General features: G+C 36.2%; 1 protein-coding gene across 1 annotated transcript in view; it reads left to right on the top strand.

Moving 5' to 3' along the window:
• TAX1BP1 (Tax1 binding protein 1) overlaps window positions 1-15548 on the top strand; it is a 91048-nt gene that overhangs the window by 72715 nt on the left and 2785 nt on the right. Inside the window, exons 15-16 of the mRNA XM_040259719.1 lie at window positions 5379-5562; window positions 5907-6055. Coding sequence (XP_040115653.1) covers window positions 5379-5562; window positions 5907-6055 — 333 coding nt within the window. The remainder of the gene's footprint in view (window positions 1-5378; window positions 5563-5906; window positions 6056-15548) is intronic.

The following is a 15548-nucleotide window of genomic DNA, read 5'->3' as shown; positions in this document are numbered from 1 at the left end:
TGCAACTGCTGCTGTGTTTTTTGCCTGCCTTCATAATTGAAGAAAATGATAAATTTAAGTTAGACGTTAGTGAAAAGATGCATTTTTTTCTCCATCTAACTTCATGGATATCCCGAATTCTAAACATAGATCCTTTGGAGAGGGGTGGGTACATTGTGAATATAAATTTAAGAGACTTCTCTAAGGTAACAGTTGTCTTCTGATTTGCCAAACACCAATCAGAACAATTTTGTCCATGTTCCTATATTTTGTTTAGCCTGCCTCCATTTTCCCCCATGAGGAATCAAAGCTGCTTATTACTCCTGTTCTTACCCTTATATTACTTGCAGAGGATTTATTGCATCTTTGATCATAAAGGAGTGGAGTATGAGCCTAGAGTAAACTCTTTATTAGGTTGAAATTCTCTGTGATGTTCCTTGACTGTATTAGTGCATGTATGAATCTTTTGATGAAACCCTGACTTCATTTAAGTAGTTTATTGTTTGCTTATAGAAAAATGGTCCTTTAAATTGATTTGTACTTTTATAGAAATATTTTCTCATGTCTAACTGTTTTGCTGCTTTCATGCCTTTTCCCTCCTCTTTTCTTGAATCATCTTTGAAATATTTTTAAAATTTACTCTCTCCCTTTTTCTGTGTTCACATTGAAAACTTTCACATCCTGAATCACTACAGCAGTGTGAATGGGTTTTTTGATTGGCAGGAGATGAGGGAACATCCATTGAGGGCCTGCTATGTTTTTAAACAATCCCCTCATTTCTCAGTAGTCCTCTGAGGCCTACAGAAGCTAAGTTCCTCAGGGTCATTTGTATTATAACTGTCAAGCAAATTCTGGTCTGAATCCAGTCCACCATGTCATGCTGCCTCCCTAATTGTTTGTACATTCAAGTGTGCTCGCTATAGTTTGCTGCTGCTGCTACTGCTACTAAGTCGCTTCAGTTGTGTCCGACTCTGTGTGACCCCATAGATGGCAGCCCACCAGGTTCCCCCGTCCCTGGGATTCTCCAGGCAAGAACACTGGAGTGGCTTGCCATTTCCTTCTCCAATGCATGAAAGTGAAAAGTGAAAGTGAAGTTGCTCAGTCATGTCCGACTCTTAGCGACCCCATGGACTGCAGCCTACCAGGCTCCTCCATCCATGGGATTTTCCAGGCAAGAGTACTGGAGTGGGGTGCCATTGCCTTCTCTGATAGTTTGCTAGATTAACCTTACTAAGAACTATTTCATGGTGGTGGTGTTGCTGTTCAGGATCTGACAGGCCCATTGTAGTAAACAGTATAGGTCTTAAACTGTATGACAGATCTGGCATATTGCCCTTGAGCTGTGTTTTTAGGTATATTTCTTCTACTTTTAAAATGAATCCTGTGTTCTAGGTAAGTCATTCACTTACCAGTCCTGCATTATGTTATATTTCTTATGCCTTCTCTACTCTTTCCACATGCTTAGGAAGAACTTTTAACTTCCATTTCTCTTCTCAAGCCTAAATTGACTTGCATTTTTCATGTTCACCAATTTTGCTCTCAGGGCTTCGCTAGTAGCTCAGATGGTCAAGCATCTGCCTGCAATGCAGAAGACCTGGGTTCAATCCCTGCTCCAGGAACATCTCCGGAAGCAGGAAATGGCAGTCCAGTCCAGTATTCTTGCCTGGAGAATTTGGAGGAACTTGGTGGGCTATAGTCTGTGGAGCCCACAGTCAGACATGACTGAGCAACTAACACACAAACTAGTTTTGCTCTCAATGATAATGACTTAGTTCATTTTAAGGCCTCTTACCCTATTTTAAGTTCACTTTATAGGTAAAAATTTAACATAGAGTCTCATCTTGAATACTCCCAAGGGATGACAGTCAGCAAAACCAGCTAAATTTTACTTTACAGATGAAAATTTTCATCCTTACATCCTTGGTTAATATTTTTGGTTGATTTTATTTTGTTAAACCGCTCTATTGAGGTGCAATTGACATATGATAAAATTCACCCATTTTAAGTGCAATGCAGTGAGTTTTGGCAAATATATAGTTCTGTAACTATCATTACATTCAAACTATAGAATGTTTTATTGCTGCACATATATGTGCTCATATGTACTCAGTTCCTCCAACTACCCCCAGTCCCAGACAACCACTGATGTGCTTTCTTTTACTCTACAGTTTTACTTTTTCTAGCATTTCATAAAAATATGGTCATACAGAATTTATTCACTCATTGATTATGGACATTAATCCTTTTACCAGCTGATGGACGTTCAAATTATTTCTCATGTTTTGGTTGTGATTAAGACTGCTGTGAACATTCTCTTACAAGTTTTTCTGTGGACATGGCTTTCGTTTTTCCTTTTTTGAGTATATACTTAGGAAGGGAATTGCTGGCTTGTGTGGTATGTGTATGTTTTTAAGAAACAGATTGTTTTCCAAAGAGGCTGTACCATTTTGCTTTCCCACTGCAGTGTATGAGCATTCCAGTTACTAGCCCTTGGTATTGTCAGTTTTTAATTATAGTTACTCTATTGGCTATGTAGGGTTGCTTTGTTACAATTATAGTTTAATTTCTCTGGTCTAGGGTTTTTTAAAATTATTATTGTTTCTTAATGTTAACCTTAAAGTTTTTTTTTTAATTGAAGTATAGTTGATTTACATTATTGTGTTAGTTTTTGGTGTACAAAGTTTTTGGTGTACAGCATAGTGATTCAGTATTTTTGCAGATTATATTCCATTATAGGTTATTACAAGATAATGGATGCCCCTGTGCCCAGCCCCACAGTAAATCCTTGTTGTTTATTTTATATATAGTAACTTGCATCTGTACCCCTAATTTGTCTTTTTCCTTTGGTAACCACAAGTTTTCTATATCTGTGAGTTTGTTTCTTTTTTGTATGTACAGTTGTGTGTATTTTTTAGATTCATATGTATATAAGTGATACCATGTAGTATTTATCCTTGACTTATTTCATCAAGTGCATGCATATATACACATACACAGCATCTTAATCCAGTCATCTGTTGATGAGCCTTAGGTTATTTTCATGCATATCTTGGCTGTTTTAAATAGTGCTGCTATAAATATTGGGGTGTATATATCTTTTAAGATAAGTTTTCTTTTTTTTTTTTTTCTGAATAGTCCTTGATGACTGACTGGTAATGCTCAGTATCTTTTCTTGTGCCTGCAGACCATTCATATATATTCTTTTGTGAAATGTATGTTCATATCTTTTACCTAATTTTTAAAATTGGGTTATCTTTTTTGGTTTGGAGTTTTAAAAAATATATTCCAAATCCAATTTCTTTTGTTAGATATTTTGGAAATACTTTATCCCAATTTGTGGCTCATCTTTTCATTTTTAAAAGAAACTAGCTTTTGAAGAGCAGAAGCTGCTAATTCTGAAGTAGTACAGTTCAGCAATAGTTTTCTTGATGGTTCAGGCTATATTTGTCCTATATGGAATTTTTGCCTAACCCAGAGTTACAAAGATTTTTCCCCTATTTTTTCATCTAGTATATTTATATTTTCAGCACTTATATTTAGATTTATGATTTAAAATTAAATTCTGTATATAGAATGACAGTTAAAAAATTTTTATTTATATACAGATAGCCAGTTGTTTTTTTTTAACATCACATGTCTAAAAGAATGTGTTTTCCTCCACTGAATTATATCTTCATCTTTGAAAATTAATTGGCAATGAGTATGGATATATTTTTGGAATCTCTTCTATTTATATTAGGGTGAACATACTAAAGTCTACATCTGAATTTGGCTTGTGGTCTGTTTTTGTAAATGAAGTTTTATTAAAGCACATTGCCATGTCCATTCATTTCTAGGTAATTGTGACAACAGCAGAGATAGATTTGTGTAGCTTTGACAGACTGTTCTACAAAGCTGAAGATATCTACCATTAGGCTCTTTATGGAAAAAGTTTGCCTATGCCTGATCTATGTATTTATACTTATGCCCAAACTCAGTTGATTACTATAGCTTTAAGTTTTGCAATCAGATTGTGTAAGTCTTGAGGTTCTGCTTTTTTAAAAATGAGCTGTTCAGCACTTCTATGTTTCCATGTACATTTTAGAATCAAGTTTGTCGATTTATACAAAAACCTGCTGGAATTTTGAATCAGTGAATCAGTCTGAGGGGAAATTAATAGTATAAAAATAGGTTTTCCAGCCCATGAATGTGATACCTTTCTCCATTTGTTGAGCCTCTCTTCTGTAACTCTCAGTAATGTTTGTGGTCTTTAGTTTATAGACCTTGTACATCTTTTGCTAAATTTATTCCTAAGTATTTTATCTATTAATGCTTTTTAAAATAAAAAGAATTTAAAAAATTTCATTTTTCAGTTGTGTGTTGCTGACAATATAGTTGGTTAATATAGTTGGTTAATATAGTTGGTTGGTTTTTTTTTTATTGACCTTATATACTGCAGCCTTGCTAAATTAACTCATTCTCCTAGTTTTAGTAGATTCCTTAGGATTTTCCCACTTCTATGATCATGTCATCTGTGAATAAAGATGGTTTTACTTCTTCCTTTCCAATCTGTCCACCTTAATCTTAACACTGTTTAGTACCTCCAGTATAATGTAGCATAGAAATGGTTAGTAGACCTTCTTGCCTTAATATTTGATCTTAGATAGAATCACTTAGTTTTTTACCATTAAGATTCACTGTTGGTTTTTGTTAACTTCACTTTATTTTTTTAAAACCATAAATGCATGTTGGATTTTGTAAAGTGTTTCTTTGTAAATTTATTGAAATGATCAGTTTTTCCTTTAGTCAGTGAACATGGTGAATTGCATCGATTTTTGTACGTTAAACTTATTTTGCTTTCCTGTGATAAAATCCACTTGGTCATGATATATTATTTTTTAATATTGAATTTGATTTCTTAAGTTGAGGATTTTTATATTAGTATTCGTGAGGGTCTGCAGTTGCAGTCTTCAGTTTTCCTGTGATGTCAATGGTTTGGATATCAGGATAATACTGGCCTTATAAAAGTAAGCTGAGAAAGTGTTTTGGTAAGAGTTTATACAGGATTAATATATTTTTTAAAATGTTTGATAGAATTTACTAGGGAAGTAGTCTGGGTTGTTTTTTGCTTTATGATTTTTACTAATAGCTAAATTATAAGAGATTCATAATTTCCCCTCAGCCCAATGAAAAGGGTACTTTAATTGGCACAATTTGAAAATATATATTGGGCTTTGTCTTGCTTTCTAGTTTTGTTAAATGTGGAAGGGACATGTATGAGAAGTTGAGAACTAGCATTTCCAACTGTGTCCTTTAAATATAATAGGGAAATCATTGTAATATTTTGGCTAAATGTTTAAGCTTTTCTTGTTATAAAATAGTTGCTTTGCTTTTTCTCCATCTTTTTTTGTTAATTTTAGGAACATAAAAGGAGTGTAGAAAATCAAGCAGAAAGGAAATTGGAAGGTCAGAATTCCCAGAATCCTCATCAGATCTCACAGTGTCTGAAAACAAGCTCAGAGAAAAGTGGTCATGTTCCTGCAGTGTCAAATACACAACCAGTTCTGCAATATGGTAATCCTTATGCAACACCAGAAACAAGAGGTTATTAAAACTTTTTTGTTGACATTAGCCAAATACGGAGGTTTTTCTTGGTTTCTATCTTTGTGGGATTAGAGAACTGCTCTGTTGGTACAATTAACTCTAATAGAAATCCTGTTTTATAACAAGCAGCTTTAATGTTTAACTGGCTTCATCTAGAAGCGATACACCGTGAATGAGAGTCTATTTGCTTATTACACATAGTTTAAAGGTCATTTGGGTTAAAAAGAAAAACATTTTTTGGATACACTAAAATGGTTCTTTATAATCTGTTCATCCTTGCAGTAGACAGGGATTTTAATTCTAGGACCAGGTTTTAACCTACCTTTCCAAAATTTTTATTTCAGATGGAGCAGATGGTGCTTTTTACCCAGATGAAATCCAAAGGCCACCTGTGAGAGTACCCTCTTGGGGACTGGAGGATAATGTTGTCTGCAGCCAGCCCGCTCGAAACCTAAGCCGCCCTGATGGTTTAGAAGACCCTGAGGATAGTAAAGTAAATTGAATTTCCATTATCTGAGCTTGTCCCTTTTATTTTCGTCTGGTGTAGAGAGTTTACGTATGTGTGGGAAGAGAGAATATGATTGCTTGTGTGTACACATGATTGCTGGCTTCATCTTTTTGAATAAGTTTCAGAAGGATATTTTAGGATTTATTTGGAGAATGATCTCAATATTGTAGTTATAAGATAGTTTAATCTTTTTCTAAAAATGATGTTCGTTATAAATCTTCATTCTCCCAAGCATCATTTTTTATAATTTTATTTTTGTGCTGGGTCTTCATTGATGTGAAGGCTTTTCCCAAAAAGTGGCACATGGGTGCTGCTCTCTTGTTGTGGTGCCCAGGCTTCTCATTGTGGTGGCTTCTGTTGTTGTAGAGCACGGGCTCTAGGGTACTTGGGCTTCGGTAGTTGCAGCACTTGGGCTCAGTACTCATGCTTTCTGGGATCTAGAGTACAGGCTCAATAGTTGTGATGCATGGGTGTAGTCTGTTCTGCAGCATGTAGGATCTTCCTGGATCAAGGATTGAACCTGTGTCTCTTTCATTGGCTGGTGGGTTCTATACCACAGGGAAGCCCCCAAGGTAATTTCATCTTAACATTTTTTTAAAAGCTGAGCCACAGTTGACCTGTAACATACCAATTTCAGGTGTGCAACATAATGGTATTTGTGTATACTACAAAATAACATAAGTCTAGTTAACGTCCATCATCTACAGTTATAATTTTTTTCTTTGTGATGAGAAGATTTAAGGTCAGCTCTCTTAGCAACTTTCAAATATATAATACAGTATTAACTGTAGTCGTAGATGGTTTAATCTTAATTACCAGAGTAATTTACTATATTCTTTTGATTACAGATGTTCTAGATTGGAAGAAGCAAAGTGTTAATGACAATATTATCCTCTGGTGTGCATCTTTTCAGTTTTGCACTTAACTAATATATCCCATTTTAAATTATAAGGTGAACTCTTTGTTATCTTTTGCTTAGAAAAAGGAAGAAGTGTGTGTATCATAGTTTTTTAGAGAAATACTCTTGTAGACATCGTTTGTATTTAATCTCGGCAGCACAATACTGATGGACTGATGGTAACTGAATCAGTTTATGTAGCATGACATTCTTTTTTTCATTTAGGAGATTTCTTTACCATTTAATAGATAGACCATTTTCTTATAGCAGCTCTTGTTGGAGTTTCTGTGCATTAAGAATTTAAAAGAAATGCTTTATTGTGCTCTTTGCAAGTACAGTGGTATCATGACCTGTTTCTCATTTAATCTAGTTTGCTGCATTTAATTGCTATTAACCTTTGCAGAAACTGATCAGTGTTCAGACAGGCATGATTTTAGCCCTAGAGCTCAACACCCATAATGGAGAAAAATGTATTTCTCTCTTCTGCCTTTTGGCCTCCTGTGTCCATTACTGGGAATAATTAGGAAAACTGTCAGAACTTTTGTAGCCTATTTGAAGTCTAGAGTATTATCTTCCTGCTTTTTCACACCTTCACTTCACATTTTGCATATTTAATCTGATCATTCTTGGCACAGATGTTACATGTGACAAGCCCTTCTCTACTGTAGTCATCTGCTTCAGTTTAATTAGCAGAATGTTCTTTCTGATCTGTGTGCTTTGCCCTCCTGCAAACCCATGAGAAACAGTGTTAGAATCTTGTGCTCGTTTGCTGACATGCTTAAATTTGATAATGAGATGGAAGGGCTCTTAATAGGCACATTTTGGTAATTGTATTTTGCTATCAGAAAATTTTTCACATTAGACAAACTAATTTTCATTATATTCAGACCTATTTTTTTAAAAATTCTTGTCTTTACAACAAAAATCACTTGCAAATGAGATAGTTTAGTCATTTTAGTTAGAATAAAGAAAGCTGATTTGAGTTGACCTGTTCCTTTTCTCTGGTTCTTTGCCCTTGCAAGTATTTAACAGCCATGGGACCCTAGTACCTTTGAGTTGGGGCTGAAGCAGTTACAGGCCCCTCTAGTCATATTGTACCATATCCCCCAAACTGCCATAATTCCCTCCCTTCTGCACCAAAAACTATGTTTCTATCAGATCAAAAAGCCTTTTATGACTCACTCCCCTTTACCTAATAGTTGTAATAGCAGTAACTGTAACACTGTAATTATGATGATGGTGATAGCTACAGATGTTTCTGTAGTTTTGACAGCCAATGTTTTAATATATTAATTATCCATAGCTGTCCTATGAGGTAGGAACTGTTACTATTTCTATTTTAAAATGGAGGAAACAGAGATACTAACTGGCTTGCTTCAGCTCATACATCTGGTAAGTGTACTACAGCCTCATTAGTTGGACTATGGAAGCTGTGGTTTTACCACCTATCAATCTATCTAAATCAGAGGTTCCCAAACTTTTCTTAGTTCATGGCACCTTTAGCATCTCAGTAAATTTTTTTTCATAGAACCTCATAGGCCAAAAGAACTACTAATGATTTCCTAACAAATGTATAGTAATTAACCATTTGAAAAAAAAAAAAAAAACATGAAAGAAAGTCATATTTTTCTTAAATAACCTGTTCCAAATGGGATATATGTGGTTTTTGACCAGCAGATGACTTCTCAAACCTTGAAATCAGATTGGACAAGCCATTTTCATTTTCTATTTCAAAGTGGTTTTCACCAGGCACCTGCTTTATATCTTAGCAACTGCCAGAATCTTAAGGATAAGATGTCATTGAAAGGAACATAGCACTGTCTAATGTTGAAACCGTGAGCTGTCTTGAACTAGTTGTTTACATGGTATCTGACAATTAGAAAATTAAAAATAATCCATAGTACCTCTATGAATTTTCTTTGGTGCCCTAGCCTTCTGCACACTTTTTGGAATCATGGTATAAACCCTTACTACTCAAAAATATTATTGGATCAACACCATTGTCATCTCCTGGGAACTTGTTAGAAATGAGGAATCTTTACCTCCACTCCAGATTTGCAGAGACTCAGACAAAATCTTTTAGTGATCATATGCTTAATAAAGTTTGAGTACACTAGGTAGACCAAAGTCCATCAGGCAAGGCTGAATTACTTTCTTTAACATACATCTCACTTTCCAGTTGTTTTTTTTTTCTTTGTATAATGTGTTTCCCTTCCACCCGTATTAGCTTTACTTCCTTCTCTATCTCTGAAAGACTGAGGCTCACACATTCTGTTAATGTGTAGTTTGTTGGCAGCTTTCTACATGAATCCCTCACTGTGAATCTAGTATGCAGTTTTGTTGGCAGCTACCATGAATCCTTCACTGTGAATCACCCAACTAAAGAGAGAATTTTGGTGTAGACATTTTTTTTTCTAATGAGCTTTTTTTTAGTTCTCAGAAGGATCTGTGGTTTTCACAGGGGCTGTGTGAAATGGTATATCATCGCGATTCTGACTTCCTTTTCCCTGATGGCTGATAATGTTCAGCATCTTTAATATGCTTGTCTCTTGGCCATTTTAAAATAGAATTATTTGTCCCTTGCCAGATAGATGACTTAAAAGATCTTTCCTCCCATCTGTGGGTTGTGCTTTCATTCTTTTTGGTGGTATCTTTTGCAGCACAAAGTTTTACATTTTGATGAAGTCAGACTTACCTATCCTATTTTTTTGCTTGCACTTTTGGTGCCGTATCTCAGAAACCATTGATTTATCTAAGGTAGCTCTAGCTTTTAATTTAGGTCTTTGGTCCATTTTGAGTTAATTTTTGGACATGGAGAAAAGTAACATTTTTGCAGGCATTCTTTTTCATTATGGTTTATTACAGGTTATTGAATATCCCTGTAGTATACAATAGCACTTTGTTGTTTATCCATTCTATATATAATACTTTGCATCTGTTAGTCCCAAACTCCCAATCCACTTCCCTTCTCCCTGCTCTGGTGATAAGTCTGTTCTCTAAGTCTGTGAGTCTGTTTCTGTTTCATAGATGAGTTTAATTTGTGTCATATTTTAGTATTTGTCTCTTTCTGACTCCTTCACTTAGTATGATAATATCTAGGTCCATCCGTGTAGATGCAAACGGCCACTCTTTTTATGACTGGAAATTGCAACCCACTCCAGTATTCTTGTCTGAAAAATTCCATGGATAGAGGAACCTGTGGTTGCAAAGAGTCAGACTTGACTGAGCAACTGAGCACTCCTACATATTCTGTTGTGTGTGTGTGTACATATATAGTGTGTATATATACACAGAATGTTATATATATTTATAATATATATTGTGTGTATATACATCATCTTTAGCTATTCATCTGTCAGTGGACATTTAGGTTGTTTACATGTCTTGTCTATTGTAAATAGTGCTTCTGTGACTATAGGGGTGCATGTATCTGAGAAAAGTGACAATTGAAAAGTAATAGAGATCTTATAAAATTATTTTCCTTTTAAAAAATCTCTTTATAGTTATTAAGATGATTTCCTTCATTGACATAGTACAGGAAATGGATGTTTGTTGTTGTTCAGTTGCTAAGTTGTGTTTAACTCTGTGACTCCATGGACTGCAGCACACCAGGCTTCCCTGTCCTTCACTGTCTCCCAGAGTTTGCTCAAACTCATGGATGTTTAGAGGAGTCTGAATAGTAACATCTCATGAAAAGAGGATGTTGACCAATATTAATAATACAGAGTTATGAGGGATAAAGATAAACATTTATTTAAGACTTTATGTAATAGTTACCCAGAGTTATTGATACTCTGTTCTTATGTATTGGTTTTGGCCTTAGCAGATGTTTCTTAAAGGATGTTCTTGAGCTAAAGTTATGATTATCAACTTGGTAAAAGTTCTGTTAGGTGGTAGATCTTTATTACTAGTTCCTTAGTGGCTCGGTGGTAAAAAATCCGCCTGCCACTGTAGGAGGTAGGGGTTTGATCCTTGGGTCAGGAAGGTCCCCTGGAGAAGGAAATGGCAGCCCATTCTAGTATTCTTGCCTGGGAAATTCCATGAACAGAGGAGCCTTGTGGGCTATAGTCCATGGTGGGGGGTGGGGGTGGGGGCGGCGGCTGTTGCAAAGAGTTGGACACGACTAAGCACGTAGACAAACAAAAAATGATATCTAAATTGTTTCAATTAATAATTCCTGGCAAAGGTTGAGAAATGCTGATTATCTGAATCCTAATGATTCAAATGGTGTAACTGGGTGCATATTGATGGTTTGATCATGATTGCAGTTTTTATTGTGGTTGAATACATATAATGTAAAATTTGCCATCTTAACTATTTTATAATACATGGTTCTATAGCAGTAAGTACAGATGACCCTTAAACAACGTGGAGGTTAGGGGTGCCAACCCTCTATGCAGTTAAAAATCTGAGTATAACTTATCCGTCCCTGTATCTGCACTTTCTCCTATATCCATGGCTCCACATTCGAGGATCCAGCCAACTGCAGATCTTGTAGTACTATAGTAGTTACTACTGAAAAAGTCCCACATATAGGTGGATCTGCGCAGTTCAAATCCTTATCATTCAGTGGTCAACTGTATATTCATATTGTTGTGCAACCAGTCTTGAGAACTCTCTTCATCTTGACAAAACAGAAATTCTCTATAAAATGGCAATTCCATTCTTCCCCCTGCTTCAGCCTGTCACCTGTCAAATTTGATTATTCTAGTTCCTAGGGCTTCTGTGGCAGCTCAGCTGGTAAAGAGTTCATCTACAATGTAGGAGATCCAGGTTGGATTCCTGAGTCAGGAAGATTCCCTGGAGAAGGGATAGGTTACCCACTCCAGTATTCTTGGGTTTCCCAGGTTTCTTAGACGGTAAAGAATCTGCCTGCAATGTGGGAGATCTGTGTTTGATCCCTCCATTGGGAAGATCCCCAGGAGGGCATGGCAACCACTCCAGTAGCCTGGAGAGTCCCCATGGACAGAGGTGCCTCGTGGGCTACAGTCCATGGGTTCGCAAAGAGTCGGACATGACAGAGCGGCTAAGCACAGCACAGCAGCAGATACCTCATATAAGGAGAGTCATATATAGTGTTTATCTGTTAGCGGTGGGATTATTTCACTTAACATATGTCTTCAAGATTCATTTATGTTATAACGTGCCAGAATTTCCTTCCTTTTTTAAGGCTAAATAATGTATGTGTACACCATACATTGTATGCATATGCCACAGTTTGTTAATCCATGCATCCATTGGTAGACATTTGAATTGTTTACACCATTAGGCTATGGTGAATAATGTGGATATGACCCTAAGTGTACCAGTATATCTATTTGAATTCCCATTTTCAGTTCTTTTGGACATATACCCAGAAATGGAATTGTTGTCTCATATGGTAATTATATTTTTATGATCATGATTGTGTTTTGAATTTAGTATGATTAAATGTATCTTATTGTCTAAGAGATTAAACTCGTGATATGCTTTGATAAGGCAATGGCATCCCACTCCAGTACTCTTGCCTAGAAAATCCCAAGGATGGAGGAGCCTGGTGGGCTACAGTCCACTGGGTCGCTAAGACTCGGACACGACTGAGCAACTTCACTTTCACTTTTCACTTTCATGCATTGGAGAAGGAAATGGCAACCCACTCCAGTGTTCTTGCCTTGAGAATCCCAGGGACGGGGGAGCCTGGTGGGCTGCTGTCTGTGGGGTCACACAGAGTTGGACACGACTGAAGCGACTTGGTGGCAGCAGCAGCATGCTTTGATAAAAAACAAGAATATTTTTATACACTAGATTTTGAATTGAGCATCCTGTGAGAAGTTTTGGGTTTCAAGTAGGGCTTCAGTTTACTGTAATATATTTCCTTTGCTTAAAAACCAGTTTGCACTAGAAAGAGCATTATGCTGATGGATCTAAAGGTATATGAACAAGTAGGTGGCTTAGCCCTTTGTAGATTAAAATTCTATTGAAAATATTTTAAGAAAAATTTAATTATTTGCAATTGTTCATAAATACATTTCAGTGTGGTATTAAGCAGTTTTGCGAAAATACCTAGGTACTTATATTTTAAAACCTGCTATTCAGAATCCTTTTGAGTTGACAACTTTCAGTGCTAAAACTTGATTAAGTGAAAGCCTTCTAAAATAGAATACTAATAAATTTGAAGTTTATTAATTAAATCAGTATTGAATGATGTCTTCACATTCTTTTAATGTATATAGTAAAGCTGTATGATGCAGTGATGAAATCCTGTTGGATGTTTTTGGTTCTTGCCTACCTTTCTCTTTACCAGTAGTCATTTTTTGTTGCTGGCAGTAAGCCTGCCTTCATAGCCTCATTTCCCTAATTTGTTGTATATAAGCTAGTATGGTTTGGAAATATCCAAGCTCAATGAGTAAAATGGAGTAACTGTATTTTGAGTGAAAACTTGGTCCTTTTGTGTGACAAGACTGCCAGGGACTATATTATATTAATTGACTCCTCAGATTTTATTACATACGTAACCTGTTCTCTGAGTAGGTGGTTTCTTATTTCATGAACGTCTCAGTATTCTATCTAGAATTCCACTCGGGTCCCTCTACCATTTTATTCTGGTAGAAAATAGAATAAGAGTTATCCTTACCAAATTACATATGGCTTAGAAAATATAAATTGCTTTTTTTAATCCCCTTGTCCACATTTTATCAAGTTGGGTTAACAGGTCTGATAGGTTGGTCTGAATCTAGCACCTTTGCATCAAACTCTATTGTTAGCTGATTCATGGAGGCAGTGAATTGGTATAAGCTGTTCAGTTCATTTCAGTCACTCAGTCGTGTCCAGCTCTTTGCGACCCCATGAACTGCAGCACACCAGGCCTCCCTGTCCAGCACCAACTCCCGGAGTTCACTCAAACTCAACATCCATTGAGTCGGTGATGCCATCCAGCCATCTCATCCTCTGTCGTCCCCTTGTCCTCCTGCCCCCAATCCCTCCCAGCATCAGAGTCTTTTCCAATGAGTCAATTCTTCGCGTGAGGTGGCCAAAGTACTGGAGTTTCAGCTTCAGCATCATTCCTTCCAGAGAAATCCCAGGGCTGATCTTCAGAATGGACTGGTTGGATCTCCTTGCAGTCCAAGGGACTCTCAAGAGTCTTCTCCAACACCACAGTTCAAAAGCATCAATTCTTTGGTGCTTAGCTTTCTTCACAGTCCAACTCTCACATCCATACATGACCATTGGAAAAACCATAGCCTTGACTAGATGGACCTTTGTTGGCAAAGTAATGTCTCTGCTTTTGAATATGCTATCTAGGTTGGTCATAACTTTTCTTCCAAGGAGTAAGCGTCTTTTAATTTCATGACTGCAATCACCATCTGCAGTGGTTTTGGAGCCCAGAAAAACAGCTGTTATTAAAAAAAAAACCAAAAGGTAGTTATGAGATTTTTGGCTCCATTAATATATTTGGCACCAGAAGGTTCTATTTTATTATAAATATCTCTCAAGAATTTCTAAATGTAGAATATGAAGAGACCTTTCATTATGTTTTTATTTTCTTAAATAGCATTTCAAAATTTTAAAAATTAATATATTTTATATATATGAGAAAATTTTGTTTACTATTTTATATGTAGTTGTTTAAGCCGATTCATGTTTCAGGTATTGTTACTGGAGGGCCTAAATCTGGCAGCCAGAGTAATGTGGCACAGAATCACAATTTACCTGTTATACATATTAAGCTTAGCAGATTCAACTATGTATCATCTTCCCTCTTTGTATGTTTAGATTTTAAAACTGGATTTTAGTTAAAGACTTTTAAGTTTTGAAGTATACAAAATACTTGTCCAGTATTCCTCAGCTTCTCAATCTCCTGTTAGATTACTGATCCTGTTTTTCTTTTGCTCAAGTATAGCCTAAGGGAATCATTTGCCAACAGAAGTGTTTTCTCAGGTGATGCACATGGGCGGGGGAGGGTGGGGAACCTTGTATCACCCCACCCCCCGACTTGTTCAGGAGGGGATAATTGTCAGAGTAACAGCGCGTAATGCTGTCCTCGCCCTTGTTGATGTAGCAGCAGTGTGCAAGTCTGTAAAGTGACCACTGGGATGCAGGCATGGAAATCCAATCCAGCATTTTGTTTTTGATCCCAACTCATATTTACAGGGTTTTCAGCAGGCTACCTTGATAATCTGTTCATCAGATAGTTAAATATTAAAAAAATTAATCTGATTATTTTACAACAGGGTTTTTGAAACCTGTAGTTTGGTGCATTGCTTAGCTTTTAACACGGTTTTCCAGTTGAATTTTCTCATGTATTTGCCAACAAAATACACACGCAAACCTCATAGATATTTCTAGTTTTCCTTTAATTTCTACGTATTGTACAGTGGATGTATATTGTCAAAGATCCTGCCTGTCTTACACACTAGTAGGTATTTAATGAGAATAATAGGAAAAGTAATACAGTCTTAAGATTTTTATGAAAGTGGCCAATGTATGGATGATAAAAATGCGGTAAAGTTACCTACATATAGGTCAGAAGTCTATTGATCTTCATTTACACACACAGGTGTAGTACACGCTCCATTCCACTGAATATTGCTTTTTATTTCA

The sequence above is a fragment of the Oryx dammah genome, unplaced genomic scaffold (assembly GCF_014754425.2).
Source record: "Oryx dammah isolate SB20612 unplaced genomic scaffold, SCBI_Odam_1.1 HiC_scaffold_18, whole genome shotgun sequence".
NCBI classification, from domain to species: Eukaryota; Metazoa; Chordata; class Mammalia; order Artiodactyla; family Bovidae; genus Oryx; species Oryx dammah.
The sequence above is the reverse complement of the archived record's forward strand: the minus strand, read 5'-3'. Positions and strand labels throughout refer to the sequence as shown.